The 26,455-nt window shown below is 40.4% G+C and overlaps 1 protein-coding gene across 2 annotated transcripts; it reads right to left on the reverse strand.

Annotated features, from left to right (window-relative positions):
• Positions 1-1,784: 1,784 nt before the first annotated feature.
• pinx1 (PIN2 (TERF1) interacting telomerase inhibitor 1) lies at positions 1,785-21,207 on the reverse strand. Of its 2 annotated transcripts, none has more exons than XM_046373375.1 (7): positions 21,061-21,207; positions 20,363-20,472; positions 20,153-20,245; positions 19,130-19,211; positions 18,346-18,435; positions 14,233-14,315; positions 1,785-3,254 (listed from the first exon to the last, which is right to left on the reverse strand). In XM_046373375.1, exons 1-7 carry the CDS (start codon positions 21,077-21,079, stop codon positions 2,547-2,549), a joined length of 1,185 nt encoding a protein of 394 aa, XP_046229331.1. In that variant the 5' UTR covers positions 21,080-21,207; the 3' UTR covers positions 1,785-2,546. The 2 variants fall into 2 exon arrangements, with proteins under 2 accessions (XP_046229331.1, XP_046229332.1); XM_046373376.1 differs by lacking the exon at positions 21,061-21,207 and adding an exon at positions 20,908-21,025.
• Positions 21,208-26,455: the final 5,248 nt, after the last annotated feature.

Genomic DNA, 26,455 nt, shown 5'->3' on the forward strand with positions numbered 1-26,455 from the left:
TTCTTGTTCAACATCTAAATGCAAATGCCTAAAATTACAGTCTCTAAGAGAAAGGAAAATGCCTTTTTTTCCCCAAGAGTTTAGGTGCAGGTAATCAATTTTTGGACCCTCTGATCACATCTGGAGGTGACAGAAGAGATAAAACCACTGAACACACACTACAAACAAATCAGTTTCCTTCTGTGGCCAGAGGCCGGTGCATATCAAATCCAGGAGTTCCTGTTGACAGGATACTCTTGGGCTGCAGCCATGGTGTAGCTCACACTCTCACACAAAAGGGCGTGCACACACACACACACACACACACACACACAGTTCTAGAGCTACTGATCACAGGTCAGATAGTATCTCAGTTTGTGATATTTATGGCATAGGGAGTAAACTGACCAGAAACTGTGGCTTTAACTCTTGAAATTAAAGAATTTCATGCTTTCTTCCTGCAGAGTTAGGCAACATGGATGCCTCCCCACCCATCAAACTGTGTCAGCTCAAGCCTTTTTGTGACCCCCTGCCCGCCCCCCCATACAGGAACAGGATACGGCACCTGAAGCCACTGATTGTGCACAGAGCAGACACATCAGTGATATATGGGGCTGCACTCACTCTGGCTGCTCTGACATGGGCCACGTTGATGGGAAGTCAGCATAACAGAACAAGTGTGAGCTGATGGAGGCACAGGAGTGCGTGGGAGTGCATGTGAGGGACAGCAGCCAGGTAACGTCTGACACAAAAGTTTCGCATCATACTTGGAGTCTGGAGTTAAGCACATGAAAGCTCTGGGTTGGGGGGTTTCTGGGATGACTAATAGCTCTGTGTTTTCTGCTGTGTGGGTGGGAGCTGTATCAGCCTGCTGTTGTTCACCCTTTCAGTGTAAAAGACATGTGGCTACTGGACACTTGAGGAGGGGGTTTGTCTCTGTGTTGGTGCTGTATGAAAGCATGTGTCACCATGGTGATATCATCATATTTGTTTTTAAGGAAGTACAATAACCAAAAGTTTATGAATGAATTCAAATGTTACATTTTCTTGTAACATTCAAATGTATATTTTTAATGAAGCTTTCAAAATAAAAGTGATCAGCTTTATTTTGACAGTTATACAGTTTATTCATCAACATGACTTTTAAAAAAGACAAGTCTCATTTTATTCAAGTGGTGTTTTTCCAAACACAGAACATTCTGGAGGGCCACGTTTTCGTGTTTGTAACGAGGCACCTTCAATTTCACCTCCACTCTGTGTAAACTAAAGAAATGACGCAGCCTTCCCTGAATCATGAATGAATTTAACATAAAGGTTCAGTTTTTAAAGTACTTACTTCTCCATTTTGTACTCACGCAGTTTTATTGTTGTTTTATTTCTATGGACTAATGGCTCTCGAGTTTAACTTTTATCTGTCACACCTGCAAATCTTACGTTAACAGTCAAAATGACAAACTGAACCAGTTCGAACTTAGATTCACAAACGGGGATGAGGAAATCTGTACGGTTTTGACGTCTCATACTGGACAGCTCCAGCCTCCTTTGACTCATACCATCCACTGTGTCTGCTGAACAAGACTGGTTTGTTAAGAGCTCATCCGTCAAGTCAAAGAAACGATTTCGTAACCTTGTACAACACATTTGGAAGTGGAAAGGATGAGTGTTGTCATTTTTCAGATTCAGATCTTTCAGCTCAGTGGTGTTCCGTGTTTGGCTCAAGTGAATCCTTTTCTTCTGAATATTCTCCTGTATTTTCTTAATATGCTCAAATTTCATTCCAGCTTCCAGGGAAGAACAAACAAACATGCATTTATGACTGGATTTATTTATAAAATGCTCCTGTTAAGCACCAAAGTTGATTTTCTTACAGCACATGAATGTGTCAGACAAAAGTTTTTCAGATTTCTGGCAAAAAAACAAAAATCTATTTAAATCCATTCAGATTTGTCTGGTCACATACCATCAAAGAGACTATAAATTTATGTTACAAAACTGACAAAATCTGTCCGTGGAATATTGCTTAAATAAATAGAAAAGCTGGTGCGTACAAGATGATTAGAACACAATTCATGTTGTTTCGGGGGGAAAAAAATGCATAAAATAACATTTTTTTATCATGAATTATTTGGTGGATTTGGGGAATTAGCAATTTGGGGCAATTTTTTTTATCAGTAAGACAAGACTGAATGGATGAAAAACAGGCTCAGCTAAAAAGTACAAATCTAAGATGTCTGTATTATAACATTTTAGACACATAGAGAAACAGATTTGTCTGAGAGATAAAAGAACACCCTTTTTTGGTCAGAGTTGGTGAGTCGATCGATGCTACCCTCAGATCTGCCCATTTGATATTAAACTACAGCCAGTGGCCTTTCTTTAACCTTAGTATACAGACCGGATCTGTGTTATAGTAACAATGAGTATAAAAATTATTATTTCTTTACTTCTTTAGTATACAGACATGAGGCAGTGACTCCATACACGTGCCCTCCTGATCGTGTTTGTGATGAGTCCCCCTGAAGTCTAACAGACAGCAGGAACTGGAGGCCATTTCTACTGATTCCATCCTATTCTTGTTGTTTCTTCTTCTTCTTCTTCTTTTCCCTTTTGGATTTCTTCTCTAACGGCTCCTCTTTGTCCTCTTTTACTACATCATCCACCTCCTCTCTGTGTTTCTTCTTCTTCTTTTTGTTAACAACCTCAGATTCTTCAGTTCGACTGTCTGTTGGCGCTTGACCATTTAGTAGCTCAGTTTCCTGGTTGTGTTTTTTAAGTTGCTTCTTGCTCTTCTTGGACTTAGGAAGCGCCTCACAGTTCTGCTCCACACCAGAGGTGGAGCTACAGTTCTCATTTGTAGCTCCGTCATTTTCAACCATTTTCCTCTTTTTCTTCTTTTTCCCGGGACACTCCTGCTGTAGGTCTTCATCATTCTCTATTAGGATGGGATCGCTGTTGATCTGTTCTGCTGCTTCCACCTCATCTGTTGCCTCTTTGCTCTTTTTCTTCTTTTTCTTCCTTTTCTTTTTGGGCTCTTCTGAGTCATCGTTGCTGCTGCAGGTGGGACTTGGTTCCTTAGATGGACCCGACGTTTCTGCCTGTGCTGTATTCTGGGCCTGTCCACGAGCCTTCTTCAGCTGAGCCATTCGCTGTGCAAAATACTCCTGCATATTGAGAGTGCTTGTCACAGTCTTAGTGATGGACTCTGTATCCAGTTTAGAAGTAGCAGGAGGAGCAGTTTCTTCTGTCTCACCCTGAGAATCGCTGCTGTTGCTCTCCTAGACAAGAAAAAAAAAAGGACAGTTAGGATTTAATGCAGGATTTAAAGAAACTACACAGAACACAGGAATAGACAGCACACAGTGGTGGGCAGAGGAGCTTAAGTGATCCATCAATCATCAAGCACAGGTTAACCAGACAGATTTTCGGTGAGTGGAAAGAGGCCAAAATAGGATGTTGATGTAACAATAGGTGTTAAAGGATCACTTTAAAATAAGCATCTGACATTTATCATCTTCTTACAACACCATGTATGTAACACCACACATCCAGCTGTGCGTCCCTGCTCCTTAACAGCCAACCCTTTCCATAGCTTCTCACTGACAAAGTATTTTAGTGTGAAACGAGAATAAGTGTCTGATGACAGTAGTCTGAGCAGAAACATATCTTGTTTCATAAATACACTCTAGGTGTTGACAGTTTACAGTTCACATGATGCCACGACAGCAGTGCAATGACACCCAATATACAGATTATCAGTTTCAGATTTTTTTTTCAGATGGTTTAGAAATATTTACCCATATATTATATGGTAATTTAATAAACTGATGATGAACTGGGTGGAACAGAAAACTGATCTGCTTTTTTTTTTAAAAAAGTCAAGCAAAGAACTTGGAAATGCTTGAGTAAAATAAACGTCACACAAACGGTGAATTTAGCAGGAAAATCAGCGCACAGTTCAAACATCAACTCAATGCTTTTCGAGAAACCTTTAAATGGTAAAACAGAATATCTTTTAATAAAATATTATAATCGTGCAGCTAAGAGCAGTGGTGTTAATTTAAATCTATGTTCACTTTTTTCTTTTCAAAAGGTTGTTCTGTTTATGTATTTTGTAGCACAAAAGCATATTTTCGTTCTGGAGAGTTCACAGTATGTGTGGCCAGCATTCTTCTTGGCTAATGCAGGATTCTGGTGTTTGGCATATGGAATTCTTGATTTTGAGATATGAGACTTTTCCCCCTGCAACATCTACACAATTGTTCAGTGTCTGCTAAGATGAAATAACTGTCTGTCAATAAGCAAAGAAACAACAGATTCACAGATTTTTGACAAAGATCGACCCATTTTGGAAAGTGGATGCAAAAAACTACCGATTCCAGTGAGGCAGTCAGGGGCTCTTTAAGAAGAGAAAAGAGCAGGACCCATTCATTACCTTAAGTCGTGAGTCAGTTTTCAACCTTTAGGCTACTATATTAAACAGGGCCAACTTCACAACTGAGGCACAACACGTTCTAGATTTTAACTCTACAGTATGAACAATTTGTCACCTTGCCCCTGCGACCCATTTGTCTTCATTTTCCTAATGGCCTACTCAATGCATAATGATTTGTCCAGAAGAATACAGAGGCTCCTCCTGAGAATCGCACTAAACAATACTGCTGCTCCGCGTATTACCTCAAGAGAGGGTGAAGTGGACGGCATTTTTCAAAGCCTACAGATTAGAGATGAATTGAAAACACTGTTGTGCCAAGTCACCTCATGGTTTGGCCTTTAATCTTTTACATTCAGATTAGGCTACTTTGACCCTCAGCGCTGATTGAGATAGACAAGCTAACTGATGGACTAATGAAACAATATGGGTGGAGAGCCGAACAAGTCATGCGGGACCTGAATAATACAGAGTGACGTTAGTAGAAATGTGCAGGGCTTCCTCTGGAGTTTGGAGTATAATGTATTTATCTATTTAAAAAGGTGTCAGATTTTTTAACCAGCCAGCAGGGACTTACATGAAACTCTGCATGCTATTAGTCCTAACCAAGTAAAAGGCTCCTCATAATCAATATATCTCCATAAGGGAAACAACCATTGTTTTTGCAACTTAATATATTGATTCATGTTGAGAGAAATGATTGCGCTGCGAATATAATTCAGGTGAGAATGTTCTCTTTTACTGTATTACATCTAAAAAGGTGTGGTCATGGAACATGATTGAGGCTAAATGACAAAGCAGGTGGTTCAAACGCACTGCAAAGTTTTACGCCACTTCAGACCTTGACTGGATTGACCCCCCTCCCCCCAAACTTCTAACAAGGGGGATAAGGCCCTTCAGGTGAGGTGCCATTAGACAAAACTTTCCAAGTTCCCAGAGAAAATCTATACTCCCTGTTACTGCACAATGGCATCCTCTCTGCTTGGAAGAGGGGAGATGAGGCTTAAAGCTGACAGCGCCAAACAACATGTAACTGGGATTTGGGAAGATGGCTGGGGGCCACTTTAGAACTGCCTGTGAAATTACTCTCAAGAGAGGGAGAGGGTGAATGAGCGAGGGGGGGAGGGTGACTGAGAGAGAGAAACATCTCCTTCATCAGGGGAAGTGGCCAGAACTTGGTTTGTGCTTCATCCTCACTGCCTGGGGATCTCCATTAGACCCTGATCTGACAGGAGCTGTGCTGGACACACACACACACATACAGTATGGATATAAACTTACAGATCCAGTCAGCACTACTGGCAGCCCTGGAGATTTTTGTTGAGGGCAACCTGTTACTAAGAAACAACTTGTAATGTTTGTGATCTTGTTTCCTTATTTCCTGGTGTGTGTTATTTGCTCTGGCCTTTTATTATCGGTCACCATATACAGTAGGTGTGAGATGATATCCTCAGATCCAATTATGTGCAACAAATACAAGCTTCAGTATATAATGTTTAAAAGATAAAACAAAGGTCACAAATGAACAAATAAACGAATTTATGGTATCAAATTTTAACATATTTCATGTACTTTCTGAACCCGTCATTAAGAAAACGATCTCAATATTGTGTGCAGTATTAATAACATGAAACAAAAATATGAGAAAACAGTTCTGTTACAGTGACTGAGAAATGTTTAAATGCATTTCACAATAATATAAAATTACTGCAGTGCTCATTTACATTCCTGAATTGGACGGTCACAACACTGACTAACGGTAAAAAGCTTTGCAATGCAGAAAATTACTTAAGGCCCTTATAAACAACTGCAGAAAGACAGTTGGAGCCTTCTTGTGCTTGAGTTTTATGCATAGGTTAGAAGTCCATGTCTGATTTGCCATTTAAACCTACAGCTCAACCAGTTTATAATTTCTATAATCAATTCATATAATTTCTGGAACTAAAGAAGAAGGACTGAAAAAGGCAGTCCCAGGGCACAACACAGTGGGGTTCAGGAGTGGAGGGTTGGAGAACACACCTATATCCAGCCATGTCTACTCCTCCCCCTCCTCCTCCAGGACCCAGAACCCCAGGAAAAGGATGCGCTCGGTGCACTGTGTGCAGTACTGAGATAAGGCTCCTTCGGCAGAGGAGCGGTCTGGCTGGCTATCGGGCCCTTCCTGCTTCGTTCTCTCCCCTGGCGGGGGCTGGGGCTGGGCAGGGAACACAGGGAGGGCCCGCAGAGGGTCCCAGAGAAAAGGAGAGGGTGGGAAGACATTCAACAGGCCGCCTCCTTCAAGACACTCCAGTTCTATCTCTCTGTGCTAATGTAGCTGATAGAAAGCCAACGGTAAGACACGTGCCAAGGTGCCAAGATACTGAGGCCAACATATTCAGGAGCAGAGTCAATCAAGCCAGCAGAAGGATGGTGAAAAAAGGTTCACTCGAGTGCATGTGAAACTTTTTCGACCCACCGAGAGCAGCAGAGAAATATAATATTATTAGTTCACTACAGATTGGATCTAAGACTTTACAGAGCAACCAAAGCCACTCTGTCTACTTATTGTTAAAGACAGAATTAAAAGAAAACTTTTAGGGATGTCCTAATTAAGATTTTTTGATCCCAGTCCAAGGTCTTCTACACTGAGTCTCTGCCAATAGAGTCCAATCCAGTAATTCTTTTAATTCTTAAATCATTCAGCTTCAGAGTGTGCAATTAAGTGCTAGAGTGAAAGCTGGCCTCCCTCAAAACGAAATCAGTTAAACAATCCAGGCCCTTGTGACAGATGAATGACTCTGTATTTAAAGTTCTGTATTTAAACTGCAGAAAGGTATGTACCAAACTGTATCTGCTCCGGGTCGGAGCGGATTTTAACCTGCAAAATGTCCCTGACATGCAGATATATATAATAGCTCAGTTTGCACCACTTGTTGACAGTCAGTATAGATTCTTTCTTGCTTTACTGTTGACTACTGTTAATTTGGTCATAATTTTCAAAAATAATACTGATCATCATCAAACTGTTCAAATATTTAACACAGTAAAATGGGCCATTAAATGCCTGAACATGCCATCCAGAACTTTTCTGACATTCAATCAACTAATCGTAGATCTATAGAGTGCTTAATTTGGGGGGTTCAATGATGAACACACTGATCAGTTGTGCTTAATTCAAAGCTTTAACAATAAAGCAATAATTTATTTTATTTTTTTAATTTAACAATCATTCCTAATTACACACCACCTGTTATCATGAACACAGAGGTGTAAAATGTGCAGCAAAGCACTGGTAGTTTGGCAGCTTTGTTTCACTGATAAAACCATGTGGTTGTAAGCAAAATGCTTGAAAACTCAGGCATTTTTTTTTACTGGGAGGTTTTGATACATAAACCCAACTGACAGGTAATGGATACTTTTTTAGTTAACCATTTTATTTCAAAAATTACCAAAGATTTCACACTAAAACTTGTTTAATACTTGGGTTCCTTTCACAGTAGCTCTGTAATAAACAGTATTGAGTTCAGCCTTACCGGTCCCTCAAGTCCTTTAATGTGTGCTTATGAGGTTTAATAAAAGATAGAAAGCATCACGTTAAACTATGCATCAAACACGAAAACCTAAACCTAAAACATAATTGTTTAATCGGATAAGACTGAAATGCAAGTTTGAGAGGTTTACTTGTTTTAGATGCAATTAAAAAAGAAAAAAAACAAAACAAAAAACAGCTTAATATTGAGCATTACATCTTACCAATCAGCTATCCTAAAGGTATAAAGTCACCTTTTGGCTCACATTAATTAGCATTTGACAAAGCTGCAGTTGCTCATTTATTTTCTAAAAAAAAAACAAAAAAAAAACTGCCTGTTTGCATTACTTGCTGTTTTTTCAATAATTTCTAGCCAATATTGGTTGGGTCTGTAATTGCATGAGTGTGCCCTCATTGTCCTGCCACAATAATAAATTTGGCGATACTCAGGGTCTATGGATCAGGCCCTGATTAGCCAGCTGTCTCTCCCTGATGAGCACATGGGTCCAGCAGCCCATCCTTCATGAGCCTGATGTGGGTGGACACAAAAACAGGTTGATCCCTTATTCGCTGGTAAATAAACTAACCCTTCGCTTGATCATCAATAATTTTTAAGCAATGTCACTATCTAAGTGATACTCAGATTTGTTTTGTCCTCCACAGAAATACTATTTACAGAGTAACAAAGGGAGAAACTGTAAGATGATGTACCGTAAGTACATTAAATGCCACACACACATGGAAGCTTCCACAAAGCAATACTTTTGCTAAAGGCACACTTTCTGTGGTTAGCTAAGACAAAACACAAAAAAAATGGGTTTTGAAAAATTGCATTTTGTGCCCGGTGCAAGAACGTTTATCACAAGTAACAAATGAAGACAACATTATGCATGCAGCGTGACTGCCCCGCGCTTGTTCAACATTGCAAACGCTTGCCGACAATGCCCCCCTCAAGAGCATAGGGGTACCACCACCCCCACCCCAGAGAGAGAAGATACAGTGATTATTTTCCCCTGCTGTGATTTATTAGATTAAAGAGTCAGTGATTAAATGGTATTCGGTGGCTGTAAACAGCCGAGAGGGCTGGAAATGTTTGGGCGGTTAGCTTCACCAGGCGGTAATTACCCCAGCCCCATGGATTCTGGTTTAGGCCTGTAACTAAGAGACGGACGCCCTCTTTTTCTTTTCTGTCCTGCGCTAATCTGTAAGTGTCAGCAAGCTGGCATGCCAGGAGGGAGCAGTCTACATAACTGCCAGGGAGGTAGGTGGTAAATGTGTGTTTCTCTGCAGGAGGGGTGGTTACTTGGCGGGTCTTGATATTTTCAGCGGCAGAAGCAAAAGGGCCTGTCAACAAACACACTCAAGAAAGGGAGAGCTTTTGCTTGAGGCAATTAGATGTTATCTGAGAAAGAATTAGAGCTCGTCGGCTTCACAATAAGCCGACAACCTGCATGAGCGCAATGGTCCATTCAACTATACAACGGCAAGACACGTTTACACTGGCATCCTGTTTCAACAGATCAATGTTGTGAGTTGATGGACGAGTGAGTCAAAAACAATTCTCTGCTTTGGTGCCACATTTCTATTTATAAAGTCAATTACCCAATGAAGCCAAATTCTTTAATGGAATTAAACTGAAAAACTGAAAAATGATAAGTTCATATTTTCATTTTATGCCTTATCAACTAGCCCAGTTAATAAAAACTGTGCCACACTTTTAAAAATAACAACTGAACTCTTCTGAGTTCACTCTTCACAGGACTGTTGAGTTGCTACCTAAGAAATACATACATGAGTTGCAAACAATTTCTGTACCAAAACAACATTTTGCTTGTGCGCCATCAGCAAAGTTTCACTGTTCAACTCCACCCACTGGCTCACTGGTGCCTCGCCGACGCATCTGCCAAACGCTCAAGCCCATAACAACCCGCACCACCCCTGTCCCATATTCCTTAAGATGACGGTATCGGGGGAGCCACCACTGACGTGTGATCCTTCATGTGGACGACGCGTGGGCAGGAAAGAGTTGCAACAGGTGCCACCCGATGAGGCCCGATCCTCAGCCCTTTGTGCGTGAGTAGGAGTGGGAGTGGGAGAGGCCACAGGGGTCATGCTGACCCAAGAACAGGGTGCCCCATACCAACTGTCTGACTGGACTGTTAGGACGTCAAAACAAGCCTTGAACCAAATTATACTCAGCCATTTTTCTTTCCTGACAATTTTAAGGAGTACAGAACTAATGAATAGTTGATATCGCAACAATGTTTCTAACGATTACGTCGCATGTTAGTTGATTGTAAAACTTGATTACTTAAAACTTAATTTACTGTATAATTCATTATATATGAATGTTATTTTTCACTATAATAATTACGATGCTGAACCAATGAATTAAAAATTTAAGTCGGTAATTTAAAAGTTAAATGATGTCAAATTATGATAGAGATTTTACACAAAAATCAATATGTGGAATTTTTATATAAGGCAAAATATCATTTTAAAAGTAAAAAAAAAAATGAAACCAAATTTTTTTCTTTTTCAAGGCACACACCCCCCTAAAAAAAGAAATGTAGAAAGAAACGCGAGTGGAGAAAATGAAACTATAGCTTGTTTCCACCTTTCATCCGAGCTGGCGGCTTTAAAAAATGACTAACTTTTGTTGATATATGAATCGGCGGGGAGTCTATTTATCAGCAGGCCCACTGCGGTCGCCCGCTTGGGTCCCTCAAGTCACAAGCCGCGTCGCTCCCCTTTGACTGATTAATTAGCCAATCAGAGGACATTTTTCACTGGGCGGCGGAGTGGTTTATTTCAGCTAATGCTGGGCTTTCGAGCTGAGGCCCGCTGGAGCCTCGTCGGCTCTTTCGGCCTGCCTGAGTGGCCGGGCAGAGGGGCAAGGGAGATAAATCAAGCCGGGCTGGCCCTCCATGTGGCTCCCCTAACTAAACCCCATGAGGAGGGCAGGGTGGTGGAGAAGGTGGGGGAAGGAGAGCGGGACGCAGGACGGCCAGGGGCACTGCTCGCCCGCCGATAAGCATGGGGAGCACAGGGCTGCCAAAGTGCCTTCATTTAGAAGTGGCCGGGGCTTTTTGATATCTCGGCAGAGGGAGCCTGTCGTTTGTCATGCCGTGAGTAATTGTGTGGAGGGGCACAAGAGGAGGCAAGAGATGGAGGGGGCTTGCAAGCGTGGGATGGGTGATGGATAACAGAGAGCTATGTAGATGGACAGGTGCTCCACCACAACTTGATGACCCCTCACTGGTCAGGGAGAGTAAATAAGGGTTTTAAGCATATATTTTCAGGTGAAGTGGAAAGAAGCTGTGGGTGAAATGCTGGCTATTTATTTAATTTGTAGATAACAGTTTGTGTTTAACAAGTAGATTAGCAACTTTGTACTACAATCTATAGCATCTCAACACAACAGCTCAGCCATAAATTCTACCTTTATAAAGCTTATAATGTCCAGTTTTTGTTGACGCTATCAGAGATTAAGAGTAAGTTTATTTATATGCTTAATACTGATGCCATAGATAGTGGGGGTGTTGTACTCGACTGGATTATATTGAGAAGGGCACCTTAAAAAAAAAACATTATAGGCATAATAAAAGTAAACAGTTGTATTGCATTAGGTTGCACAGGTGTTCCTAATAAAGTGGACAAATTGCCTACTGAGTGGTCAGGCCTGGACTTTTAATGTTTCTATGTAACAAATTTGTAATCTGCACTATGGTATTAAATTGTCTTCTCTCGTGTGTCCATCTGAGATTGTTTGAAGATTATCTACAGCATTTCTCCAACATCTGAGTTTTGAAGTAAAAAGGCATTTTCACAGAAAATACAATGTAGATTAAAATAAAAAAATTTAACTTGAACAAAAGAAGGCTTTACCATTCAAACTAGCCCTGCGGTCAAGATAGGAGATTTACACCTAAACATAATCAGAACTGTAGTTCAGGTGAAACACAATAATGGATGAGACTTAGTTTATAATCAATTAATATGAAGGAGTCAATATGCCCCATGTGCTCATATGTTCTTTTCATCACATCCAGAGCAGCCTTTGATGAATAGAAGAATTTGGGACAGCTGTGTGTGCGTGTATGTGTGTGTCTGCCTGTCTGTGTTTCAGGGAGCGTTGTGAGCAGCGATAAGAGGCGAGCAGGAAGCACATCACTGCGGGAGGAAGGAAAACCCCAGCAGTGGGGGACTGGTGGAAGGGAGGCTGGAGAGACAGCAGTAGGTGGTGGGTGAAGTGCTGGAAGATTCATGAGCGGGAAAGGGGGCCAGTTTTGGAGAAGGCGATCCAGATTCAGACGAGTATTCTGGCCTGACCTTGTCAGGATGCAGATACATTATAATGCAACTGTTTGCTACATGTGCACACCCCTTCAAGTAAACTCCATCACTGGACCAAAACTCCTAATGCTGAAGTAGTCACTGCTTAGGAATACAACTCTTTGGGGTATTGAGATTATTGCGTGTGCGTATATTGCACTGCAACAGTACTGTAAGCACAGATCAGGGCGAACCGAGGGTCAGTGGCAGTGTCACGGACACATTCACAGGAGATCCTACACAATGCCTAGAGCTTGATTGGTCCATCACCCTCTTTACCTCTTCCCAGCAACCTCAGATGTTGCTGGGCTTCAACACAAGGCCTCATGGGAAGCCATTGTGATTGTGTTCAGTGTTTTCGATATGGTCAATGGTGTCCCTGCTGGCTGAAAAATAACAACCCATAACCAAACGATTAAGGAGAAAATGATGGTGTGTATTTCTTGCATTTCCAATGTTAATCAGCTAGGGAGCAGAAGCCATTGTGATGTTATGGCTCGGCACCTGCAGGGGGAATAGAGAGGATTTTTTCTCGCACAATTTATGGATTTCAAGATGCCAATTTCTTCAAGCTAAACGCTTGAGATAAACAGAGCAAGCCAACAAGAGGGTTTTCTGTTTCCAAAAGCAACATTTGTCATTGTCCTTCTGGTTCTGTATAGGATCAGCAGAACTTGTGACACAAAAATACCAGTTCATTAAAAAAAAGTTTGTTAATTCTTAATACACAGAAGTTTTGTGTCTGCTGCAGGGACTTCGCATGTCTTTATAATGATAATCCCACATTTCAGGTTTTCTGATTTTGCAAGAATTTTAACATTTTAACACCTCTTAACATCCAAAACATCTAATATCTCAAACTGCTCTAACAATGACATCAGTGGGATTATTGAGATTTTAAATTTGTAGTATTTATGTAACATGATAATTTTATATGCCAGTTTCCTGCCTCCTTTTCAACTGAAGGATTTTCTTTCTCCATTCCAAGTCAAGCAATTTCTAATGAAATAACAAATAGTCAGGTTTTGTTTTTGATAAGTATGCCAAGGAAACTTGGGCCTGAAATGCAACTTGCACCTGTTTGAGCCTGTAAGCTATGTTTCAAAAGCATGAGAGCCAGCATAATGCCAAATGGCAAAGTGACGTTTGAAGTGACCAACTACCAGCGCCAAGAGCTAAAAGAACTTTTTTTTTTTTTGCAAACGTCATCATTTCAGGTTTCTGCACACATCACCCCAATTTTGATTTGCCTTTAATAATGCCTGTCGGCATTACAACTACCTGATGTGAGCGCTCGAAGACAGAGGTAGGGAAGAGAGTAAGTGCAAAGAGAGGAGTAGGGGGTAAGAGTGCAAATCCTTTAACTGGATTTAGGTGCTCTTGCCGCCATCAGTGGCCTTTTGGCAATGTTAAAGCCGCATGCTGTGACATGGCTAATCTAGGGCCATAGGCTCCTCAGGACCTAGAAGCAGAAGGATCACATGATACTGCAGCGATTGATGGAGGCATCAGCGCAAGTGGTCATCCTTAATTAAGGAGACAGAGGCAGATAAGCTCGAGCCACCTGGCCAGAGGTATGCCATCTCCTCCCCCAGTGCACATTTGACATTGACTGGGTGAAGAACAATCACAGGCCTGCTGTCTCAGCATAGAAAAGTACAGTCTCACCTCGCCGTGGACTGTAGATCTCTTGTACATGGATAAAATGCACTTTGATATGATTAGATTTAATGAATGTAATTCTATTTTATGGGTAAGCCAAGATGATATTTCATAGTTTGGACATAACTATGACACACGAAAGTCCTAGAAACAGGTTCGCTGGTTCATTAACCACAAGTTTGTTTTATTGCATCTTTTCCTTTTGTGGGGAATATTTCAATACATTTGTTTTACACCAGAATACAACCAAGCAAAGCCGAAATTTATCAGAAAGTTGTAAAGTTAGTATGAGTGATGGACAATGTGCAGAATCTCTTACCTGCTCTTGTTCTTTGGCAGATCTTGCTCTCTTCCCAAAGATGCAATTGAGGTCTGTTTCAGTACGGGAGGACAGATCCTTTCCTAAATGGAGAAAAAAAAAACAACCTTCCTTAAAAATCACAGCGTCAAACTCATTTTGGTGATACACTGATTTCTGACAGGGAGAATGATGTCTCTAATTTCCACTCTGCAGCCCAATCGCCTCTCGCTTTGAGTAATCTGGATGAACAGGTATGATCTCTCACGCGTGATGTCACACACTACCAACTATGTCAGTGAAACAGGATCATTACAAAGAAAATATTTTCTTTCTGACAACTTTTGGATGCTCTGTCTCAACTCGCTGGGTCTTACAACTTTCCTGATGAACAGATCACTTTACTAAGTACTATAGATGCTGTTAGCTACGAAGATTGCTTTAAAAATAGATGCGTATGTTGAGGTTAAAGGGTAAGAGGAGGTGATCTCTTGACTAAGGAAAGGGGAGGCTTTCGTGGTTTGTTTCTTGCTCCAGGGATAAAACAGCAACGAAAAATAAACCGACGATGAGGTCTGCCACGCCACGCCTCCGGATTCCCATTTTCAAGTGGGGCCTCAAAGACTCCTGAAGCACACAGTCGCCTGTCTCAAGCCTGGGTCCTGTTCGTACAGCTGCATCCTCTTCCTTCAGTGGGACTCTGATAACATTTGGTTATTTATTGCTTTTAAACCTCTATCTCCCCTACTCTTGGCTTTGAAAGTCACTGCACATACAGGTCTAAGAAGTAAAACCAAAGAAGTACATTGAAGAGTAAAATAAACTGAGGGGAGTTTGCAATCTTGTGAACTTCGGTCAAAAATAAAATTATGTCCAATTTAACCTTTCTGCTGTTTGGATGAGGAAGTACTTGTCAACTTCTCAGGCTTTCAGGTGAAAGTGCAAATAACAGTGTTCTGTTATTATAAAAAAAAACCCCAGGAGCTTAACCCTACTTTTCCCATAAATGTTCCAAAGGTGGCTGGATGCCCTCAAGCAGGATGAAGCATGGGTGCTGCTAACGTGCAGTGGAAAGAGTTAGTGAACGCATGCTGGTTTCCAAGGACACGGCTGAAAAGGCAACAACTGTCAGCACTGATAACCAGACTGACAAATCACTGAGGTGCCACAGAGAAATATATTAATTTGATAAATTAACCAAGAAAAAAAAAAAGGCGTTCAGTCATATCAATGTCACCAGTACTAAACACAGGCTTAACACAAACTGGAGGTGACTTGCGTTGTTGATGTGCTTCATTAAAAGCCCAAAGACTGCAACACAACCAAGCACACAGAGCAACGGATGGAAAGCAGTAGTTAAATTCTGCATCAAGCACTCCTGCTGCCATGACAGGTGATAGATGGAGGCAGCAATTAAAACTGGGTTACTGGTTTTATGCTGTGGGCTCCCGGACCTGAGCAGGGGAGATTTTGGTGCCTTTCTCCACAAACAAAGACCATCAATCCTCAGTACTGGCAGTGAGGGAACCGGTCTGAACAGGATATCGATAAAAAAGCAGGAGAGATGGAAGAAAAAGGCCTGCAATGGGGGGTGGGGGGGTCCTGGAAGGATCTCAGATGCTTCTGTGGCCACAAGATTTTTTGCAGCCATGTTTTTATAGATTTAATTTCAAGTGCAATTAACCAATCAATCAATAATACATGTCAAGACTAGTGCATAGTCTTCTAAAGCCTCTCACTACCAATCTATTGTCTGCTTGCATATGATCTGCGGAGAACTATGTAGTAGTACATGACTTCTCCGACCTCTCATGTAACAAGCTTAGCAACACTAAATCTATTACCAAGCCTCAACTTGGCAACAGCTTCACAGGGAGGGGAGCTGGCATCGGAGCAGTTGGTGGAAGCATGCAAACAGGCGTGGCAGGTTAATGCATGTAGCTGCTTGCCAGGTAACACTTTGGTTGCCCGTGCCAATCTAGACCCCAAGCTGGACGCTGTGAGGCAATGTCAAAAGAAGGAACATGACTGGAGAAAAAAAAAAATCTATCTAGATAAATAGACACAATATATATTGCTAAACAAATAAACTAAGAGTTCCTGTAGGTATCGTCTATCACTGCAAGAGGGCCATCAACATTTCCAACAATTAGTCATATAAAAACTGACAAGTTCACAGGCAAAGTGTACTGAAATTTTATATCAGTCAGGCATAACACTCGACTCTCAGGTATACAATTAAGCTATGAGGGGCATATGGACAAACGTGTTGACAGCATCTTGTTCGTTGCATGACAACCGTTGTGACCTCTTTGAGAAGAACCAACTTTAAATGGTGTCGTATTGCCAAAGACAGCTGAATTGACAGGTTTGCCATCTACAAAGTCACAAACCGACTTCAGATTCAATTCCAGTGAAACATTCCTACCTGCTGACAGGCCTCCCCCTCTGCTTTCTGACATTCTGAGAAAATAAGTGACAGGGAGGGGTTGTCACCTGTCTTTATATAACAAATAGTACTAAGTGTAAGGTGGTACCTGCTCTTTCAGGTTCCTCTGACATTTATAAACAGCTGGTGGTAATAATGGATGGAATCTCCTCAAATGGATTAGAGCTTAAAGTCCAACAGGATCAGACTGCAAGTGGATCCTAAGGCAAAGATGAGAACCCACGAGGCCAAAGTTCATAGTCAACACAAATGACCAGTGACCCAGGACACACAATTGCACTGTTCGTGCCACTTTTAACGAGGTCAATGAGGCTGTTTTAGGGGTGAATACAAGTTCGAAGGACTGAGAGTCCTAAATAAGAGTTTACTAATTCAGTGAGCTCGCAATTTGGTGAGATTCACAATATTTTCAGACAAAATGTAACATTAAACAAAGTGGAGCGATGTTTAGAAATTCCATGGATGCATTTATAATCAAACCGGCAAACAGAAGATGGGACGCCATCTGAGGCAAAGGCGCGGCTGCATGAATCAGAAAATTTGTTGTTATATCGAGCTGTATGACATCAGAGAAGCATGTATAAAGAGTGAAGGCAGGAGATGATCCAGATTATGAAAAACAAGATTCATCATTCACACCCCTAATGTCTGTACATTATGTCTTAAGTGAGGCTGTGGATCTTTTCCTGGCTCCTGCCAAATTAAGATCACAAAAACAGGGTGAGAGGGTCTGGGGGAGAGACCACGGACATACTGTATCTTGCAGGGTCATCTAAGGGGGCCACACTGCTCCTGGGATTTGTTGTTTTTTTTTTGGTGGTTTGGAGTAAATGGACATGCCAGATGCCCCAAACAGGAAACAGGAAGTTGCTATTGAATGACGTAAAATACACAAGGTTCTTCCAGGTGAGGCAAATGTTGAGATATTTCCCCCCCACTCCATGTAAGATGACCTGATGAGGTACATTTAACCCAATCATAAACCCGATTATAGATCAACTGCTTTAACACATGTACACATTTGATGAGTGCACACTACTTTCTCACAAAAAGAACTTGAAAAATATGAAAAAATATTGCACATTTTATCAGCAAATTTTGCTTGTAATCACTCAACTATGCTCAGAGTAAGTAGTGCAACTCAGCAGTAAAATATGGGCTACTGGTTATTCATGTTGGTCTCCAGTGGTCCTGAACACCAAATTCCTCCTCGTGCCTATCAGTGCACCGGCCTTGACCAGCAAATCTTGATTTCCTGACGTGTAAAGGAGTAATGAAAGTAGAAGGAAGAGTTATTAATAACCTCCTCTAGCACTGACCGGGCCATCTGACCCAGCACTAACTGAGCTGTGATCAGCATCTGTGGCCTGAGCCAAGTGAACGAGGCGCGACCAGAGTAAAGGCTGTCTGTTTGTGGACTGTGTGAAGCTGGACAGAGTAGTTAGAGTTTTCACTGGCAAATAAAATGTGTTGAGCTTTAATCAGTACATGATTTTCTTTAACTACTTTTGGTCAATATTTTAACATTTTTTACTACGAGATGGGCAGCTGATTCACTCTGACCGAGTTTGTAGTCACTGTTGAGAATAAGAAATAAAAACACTGTGAGGACATTTAACAGCTTCCTGTGTATCCCTCCACTCTCTCTGCTGCTGTAAAAAACTTCCAAAAAGATAAAAACCCACCTTTAGTGAACTTCATGTAATGGACCCTCTTTCTGGACATCTTGGATTTCTCCTCCAAGCTGAATCCTTTCTTCTCCTCTGGTGGAGGTTCTACAGATAATAAAAAAAATGTATACATCGCATGTAGTTACAAATTTAAAATGTTCACTAACTCTGCACATCTTTACCAACTTGGATATAACAGTATTCTTTATCTGCTTTGTTCCATGGAGCAGTGATAATAAAGATGTTCACTGTATGACAGTGAGAGCATCTCAAAGGTTTTCTCTCTTAAATGTTGCAGTGCAGCACCCTCTACTGTCCAAGAAATGGAACAACAAAACCAGAAAAAAGCTGCACTGTAAATTGGTGCTGTCAGGTATGATACAGAGCAGCAGAGTCGAGGTTAACACTGAAACTAGGTACACATCATGTGTCAAGTGTGGATGGTGATTAACATGCATTTAAAATGAAAGCAGTGCCTAAGTACAATGGCTGACAAATATTTAGTGCATGAACAATTTCTATATTACTGTCCACCAAATACGTAGAAACAACAATGAGCCATGTTGTTGCGAGGGGAAGAAAAATTTAAATTTTTTTTTTGTTCAATAATGAAATCAATTAAGTCATTTTCGTTAGTGTTAGGAGGAGAATCAGTTTGTAATGAACAAGAGAAACTGTTTTAAGCAGTAAAGAGTCTCACTCTATGAAGTTGTCCAACACAAATCATCATCTTATCTGTGTATCACAGTGCAGTATGCATATACAAATTACACATCTTAACACTACTGTTTGTACATACCTGTGCTATTGTTTTGACTATGGTGGTTGTTCAACTGAGCAAGAAGCTCATTGAAATCATCTTGGTGGGCAATCCAGTTATCCTGTAAACACGGCAGATGTTAACAAAACAGAACCAAAAGAAAAATAAATAAATAAATAATAACTACTTCTGTACAACAATTACATGTCTTTATAATTTCCTGATAATTTACAAATGAATATGACAGACAAATATGGATTTGTACACTCAGCTGCCAGTTTATTAGGTACACCCAGCTAAAAATAATACAGCCTAATAAAACAGTTCTGCAATAAATCATTTTTGTTGAAACTTCAAATAGTGTTGACACAACTGTGCAGTAATTTTGGAGGCTGCAGTTTGTGGTGCTGCCAAACAGTATTCTGTTATAGTTGTAGACAGTTGTTTATATTATTTTGTCCAGTCCATTTATACAAATTGGAGGGGGTTACTAAATTTCACAAAACCCCTCTGTATAATGTAATGCAGATGAAACTGGGGCCACTAAGCTGTGGGTGCACCATAGCTCATAATGTGTGTATTATTACTGTGGTGCTTTGATATCTATATTATAGCAAAATTGCAGTAAAAACCTGTACTGAAATAAATGACTCATAAAAGAATCATAAATGTTGTTCAGTTAGTTTAAATACACCACACTTCACATGAACATGCACTGTTCCCACGCATTAAAACCTCTACTTACAAATAACCTTGTGAATAATGTAACCACTAAGATGATCTGTCGATTACATATCAGCTTCCTTATTTGATTTTACTAGGATGTGTTAAACTTTGGGCTGTCAAAAGTATCAAAGTATTATACATGTTTAAAACAAAACAACATCCACATCTGATAGTATCTGAAGTTACAAAGTTTAAAAAAAAAACCAAACAAACATATCTCCACTCAAATTTTTAACCCAAGGCAGTACAATTGTGATAACCGTAATCAGCATAAACACAGATACTGAAATACTGAAGAATGAACAGTACAAAAAAGTCAGTGTTAAATGTGCTCACCTCATAGCTGGCATTGGCTCCAAGACCATAGTTGTCGTTTTTAAGTTTTACTCTGATGTGGTCAGTGGAGCCTTGCTCACTTCTTCCCAGGCCCTTGACATGAAAAGAGAAGGTATAACATGTGACATCTGATGTTCACTGCCAAGGTTTCCAGAAATCACAGTACAGCTGACTCAAAGTGAAGCAGTACGGATCCGTTTCGGCACTGACCTTCCCCTTGGACCAGCCCATTCGCTCCAGCATCTTCTGGCCAAATTTGGAGTCGTCATTACTCCAGGCGCTGTTCCTGGGGTCAACAGACCACTTCTGTTTCCTCCGGGCTAGAAAGAGTGCAACAATATCATTACATAAAAACCATGCAAGGAAAAGATACATAATCGATTAGGACAGGCAATCAAAATCGAGATGAAGGGGGATAACGCTTGTATACGCACTGTGATGCAATAGCTACTTTGAAATGAAGCCTCAAGTGCATGTAAACACGTCAACTGACAGCTGTCAACATTACGAGAACAAAGCACAAGCAATGTTTTAAGTTTAAACTCCAGCCATGCGCTGAGAATAACTTGTGTGTGTATGTCAGCGCGTACAAGTTTAAAAGGGGCCTACGAATAATTAGTGACACAAGCGTTCAGTAAGTACGACAGAGTTAGCTAAAATAAGCTAATGACAAGTTAGTACAGTAAAGGTACAAAGTTACAAGACACGTGTTTGCAGACTGCTGTGGCTAATGCTAATGCTAACAACCCGAATACCTTAACAAATACGAAATACTAAAACATTTTGGAAGAAAGTCTCTTAACGGGTGGTAGCGGCATTTTTTACGAACACAAAACACAGAAATGCATATTGTTTAACTGAAAGAAAAAAGGAAATAGCCATCAAAACTCCGGAATAAATGTACATACGCTCAGCAAGCATGGACATCCTGGGGTCCTTAAACAGCTTGACTAGAGTCGAATAGGCTTCCTAGAAAATGCCTGAATACAATATTTGGCCACCCCGGTTATTTGTCGTAAACATGCAACAACAATAAAATATGTAATGTATGTTTCATAATTTAATATTTTGATATTTACATACTCTGAAAATATATTGGTTATTTCATTATTTTAACCATTGATATTATCGTTGTTTCATTTCTGCAACTGATTATCTTTGCCAACAGAGGGCGCCATAGCCACACAATCACGGCATAAATACATGCCACGAGTGCTGGGTCACCCAAGACCGATGAACACGGAGCTATAACACGACTGATGCTGGGTTTTTGTGCATCATACTGATGTGTCAATGTAAAGAAAATATGGATAGTAGGCTACCAAAAATGTTAGTCACATATCATTTTATTTAAAACATCTACAGAGGAATGATTTTCCATTACACTGATATTAGATATAATATCCAGTAAAATCATGAAAATACAAATTTATTTTCAACTGAAATTCAACAGTAATGATGTGTATAAAAATACAAATAACAAAACATATATTATCCTTGAAACAAGAATCAAATATTTTTATAATAAATGTCACTACTAATCTGGCTCTGTGTTCAGCCAGTATCAGCTGATCTCAACCTACTTATGTATCAGCCACACTCCACCCAAATATTAAAGGCCCAACTCAAATAAAGCATTGTATTCAAGTGTTCTTGCTACAATACCTTCAGACAATGTCAAAATGTTATGTAATGTGCTACTGGTGCATGTGATACACTCATCCTGTGCAGCAGAAGATCACATTTCATCACAGACGGGAATGAGGCTGCTTCCTGTACTGGCAGAAAAAGCACAACCACAAATAATCATAAACTTCCCAATATGGTGCGGAGAGCTGGGAAGCTGCTCTAAATTAAGGGGTGGAAAAAAAAGTGCAAGCACCCTTTGTCTCACCCACAGTTTTGAAAACCAGTTCATCAAATCCATCCAATTTTTTTGCTGCTTCACAAAAATGCTTTCAGTCTGAAACAGTAGCTTTCAAGCAGCACTTGAAGGCAGCAGCTTTAATGACCAAAGCAGCTGTAGCTGAAATGTGGACAGACTAGACTCTGCATGACTAAGTTGTCTTGTGTCACTTGTAAGTCATTTCTGGGATGACATTGGGTGGGTGCTTTGGTTTCTATTGAGTTGTTAAAACATGTTCACAGTTTTTTCAGTGATTACAATTAAGTGCTGTGAATATCATTCCGATGACACACTCCAGGCTCCATATTATGTGTGGCTGCTGGGGCTTGAGTGTCTTTGAGTTGAGTTAAAAATGTTATTTGGGAACATCTGTCAGCCCTATCAGAAGACTTTGTTTTGACATAAAGCTAGAGTTCATAGTGTTCATAATTCTTGTGTGTTGAACATCAAGAAATAAAACAAACATTTATTCATGTTAACTAGTTCCAGAAGATGGATGTAGCTTGATTCTTTGAAATCTTGTCCAAGATAAACAACACCAGTTGACTTGAGCCACCTTCAGGCATTGTTTGGCTTGGAGAAGAGCCCAAGAAAAGTCACAAGTTTTTGTCATGGAGGAAACTCTTTTTCTCTTTTTCCATGTGAATTATTGCACAGCAGTTTAAAAATAAAGTGAAAATTTAAATCAAATGAACGTTAAAAAGGTGATTAAAGAGTGAGAAACAGTTAAAGATTGATTTTGTAAGTTTTATGCATGAGATAACAGGGAAAACTGTGACCAAAATAAATAATACATTCATGTGTTTCAGCGTTCAGTCAGATTTCCTCTCTTAGTAACTGACAGTATCAGTAACACACACCTATAAGATGCTATGACTTTTATCTCTTTGTTGCTATTCTGTACAGCAGCATATGCACCACAATGCACCACTCTGCATTTGAACTTCCAAAGGTTAACTCTTACCTTTTTTTTCAAAATGTAATCAGTCTATTTAGAGATCAAATGATGACCACAACTTAAGAGCCCCTAACGTGTTTAATCCATCCTCCCCCACATTTTAATTAAACGTATTTGTTTAGATCTTCAACCAAATTTCTTTGCTTTTTGGTTTGGACTGTCTGCCTTGGAACTGAGGAATTATGCTTTTCCATTATCCATTTCCAACAGCATACACTGATTATATAACTGACTGAATTCTGCAAATAATTATGGTCAGTCTATCTATCTATCTATCTATCTATCTATCTATCTATCTATCTATCTATCTATCTATCTATCTATCTATCTATCTATCTACGCCACAGTGTCTTGTCCCAGTTTCACAGCTTTACTCATAGGATTAAAGTAAACAAGATCATCACATCGGCTGTTCCAGAGTCACACATCAGTTTGTTTCTATAATGGTTAAGGCTGAGTTGTGTGCCCTAATGCCCTAATCTGACTGTAAATCTGTAGTTAAAGCCATCACCCCAGGCGTGGAATTAAGTTGAGGTTGTGTAACAGTCTGAGAGGGGATCACTGACAGTGAAAACTGTCAACCTGACCCAACCAGGTTGTCCTGCAACGAAACTGACAATAGAGCCCATCATACTCTGTGGTGTCCCTGCACCTCATGTTATCCTTCATGTTTTTATCTTCTAGTATTGACATGTCCTGTTAAAAAAATAAAATTGAAATTATTTTAAAAATGCTTTTGTAAGCACAGATCACACATTCAAACTGTGCACTGGCAATGTAAAGGTCATATCAGGTGAAAGAGGTCATATAAAATTTACAGCTCAGGGATCATTGAATCTTACAGCTCGTAAAAGTGACCAAAATCCTGAGGTCATTATTGATTTTCTGACCATCATACCATCAGCTGCTCTGGACTACTGGAGGGGTGAAAAAGCCATGAAATGCTGTGCAGAAGCAGTGCAAAAGCACAGCATTTCATGGCTTTTTTTCATACCACAGCATTTCCTAAACAAAAACAAGAGCTCAGTTCAGTTCTTTATTGTCATATTTGTGGCATGAAACCACATAAATTCTGAAAACAAAAGGACAATAAAACCCAAATGAGATAAGGGAAGACATTAAAAACATGAACACTTATCTCGTATTTATCTTACTATTTTCCCAAATGTGAAATAGAGACGCCACAAGACTGTGCTGTACAGTAGGCCCTGACATTTCTCCTGAGGTTAGAGGCTGAGAGGAGGGTGGTGGTGGGGTCTCAAGCTTTATTTCCATGGCAACAGGTTTCCATGTGGAATAACAGCTGTGGCACAGAGTGTTATGGCGTTTTTGGCCCACTGCCCAGCAGTCGCTCCCCCTCCGGCCACTCCTCTTTATGTCTCGTCTTTCACTTTCTGCCCAATGTAAGCTAAGCTGCTGCACACTGTGTGAATCTTATTACACGATGATGAAGAAAACACTGGAGCCCAGGCAACTGGGGAAGCTGTCTGATTGGCTGCAGGGAGGCAGGCCTACCCGTGTGTGCGTGTGCACACCCGGCGAGACGTCTTACATAAGATTCAAGATTTCCTTTACTAGAGAGGAAAAAAAAGGGTACAAGTGAACACCTTGTCACATGGCTTGTTGTTTCTCTCTCAAAACGCTGTCCTCCACAACCCTCCAGTGCCTCTTCATGGAAAACTTAACCTGTGAGACATATATATGTTCAATCATAATCTCATACTGAAATGATAAGCAAAATTAGTTTGTGTTTTGCCCCTGAAACAGGATTACAAGCATGCATGGTCTTTGACTGTCTGATTGTCTTTAATTTTTAGTCCACAACAGGCTACATGTCAGCATAAAGACACTCTGTTCCCGACAGCAGGAAAACTGCATCAACGGTTATATTTGGAACATTGCAAATCAGGTGCAAATATTGACTTTCATTTGCAATGCCACATTGCTACCAAGTTCCCTGCGAAGACAGACAAACAGCCCTTTTCCATATGGGGGAGGACAGAACAGAGAAATCTAAGTGATTGAATTATCATTACAGAGAACTCAATAAAATGGAAATCTCTTGGAAATCAAAACAGTTGTGTAATCATTGTGTTTTTTGTGAGAACTATTAGTTCTATGGCATATCTTTCCCCAGAGGTGGGATACGATAAGCATGGCGACAGGGTAAATTGAACAACATTTTGTCTATTGACGGCAGTTGCTCTTGCAAAGGACGTTGCATCGACGTGATCTGAAGAGTAACTGAGTAACTAACCTTCTCTCTTCTGCTCAGCCCAGTTTTCAGGAATAGAAATGCTATTCTTATTTGCTAACTCAAATGCGCCCTCTCTACTTTGCAAGGGTGTCAATCCATGAAACTGGTCTGCAAGTTTCTTGGTATGACTGGCAAATTCAGAACCAATGTTGTCAACAAATATTTCATGAACGTAAGCTCAACTGGCATGACCTGTTCCCCTAAGTTTGCGTTTACTTGTTTTGTTCGCATACCCCTTCAGTGTCATTTTGTCTGTCCTGTGGTCCTTTCTTTGTGAAGTGAACGTCTTTTATAATTAACAGAACGTAAGATCACACACTTTTGTCATGTTGCACAGTAAGGGTAAGTCCATCTCCAAGACTTGTTACAGTTGTTAGTCTTTTCCTACTATACAAGCAGCCAAATCTTAGGAAAACAAAGATAATGTTATTTGTAGAACTTCAGCTGGATGTGAGAACATTTCGCAATCATTTCTGCTTGGTGGAATTGCAGACTTGCACACAAATTTTTTCATTCTTGTTTGTTGAGATCTGGAACGAGAAAATCATAATTTTTCTTTGCAACCTAGAGAGCGCCCCTGCAGTCTTATTGACACACATTCAAAGAGGAGAGGTGCTAATTTGTGTCGAGAGCTTCAGAAGTGTTTGTAGGATGCTCTTCAGTCTCAGGGAGCTCATGATTGAAACCAAACGGGAAAAACACCTCACCTTATTTAACACTGAAATTAAATGAATGAAATGAATCTCTCAGCACTCAGGAAGTCTATCTCCCCCTCTGTGCTCTCCTCTGCGACAAAAACAAAGCCAAACAAGGTCACTGAGACCTGCTGCAATCACTGACGCAGGGAAATTGAATAAAGGTTATCGAGCATGTAGCGGCGACGTCAGTGTCCTCAGGGTTACAGTTTATGATCCCATTAGGTGAATAAAATACAGCAGCTTCAGTTGTCCATTTATTGATGTGCTGAGGAGGACACTTTTTCTCATCTGGCTTGGTTTTTCGTGCCTTCTGACTAGCCTGTGGCTCATCACTACATATGCTATGTAGCAATGATAACCCTACTGCTCCTAACTGAATTATGTTGAAGAAATACATTTAGATATTTGACACACACTTAGAAGAATCAGATTTATTAGCAGTATATATATTTTTACATACACACACTGAATTCGTCTTCTGCAT

Source organism: Scatophagus argus, chromosome 19 (assembly GCF_020382885.2).
Source record: "Scatophagus argus isolate fScaArg1 chromosome 19, fScaArg1.pri, whole genome shotgun sequence".
Lineage (NCBI taxonomy): Eukaryota > Metazoa > Chordata > Actinopteri > Scatophagidae > Scatophagus > Scatophagus argus.

Bases quoted from the DNA above. Each gene is read 5' to 3' on its own strand.
- pinx1 (XM_046373375.1), bottom strand. The intron at 20,246-20,362 runs GTCAGTGCCGAA...TTTCATGTCAAG, and splicing joins TGGGCTGGTCCAAGGGGAAG to GGCCTGGGAAGAAGTGAGCA. The intron at 3,255-14,232 runs GTAAGAGATTCT...TTTCTTGTCTAG, and splicing joins CTGCCAAAGAACAAGAGCAG to GAGAGCAACAGCAGCGATTC.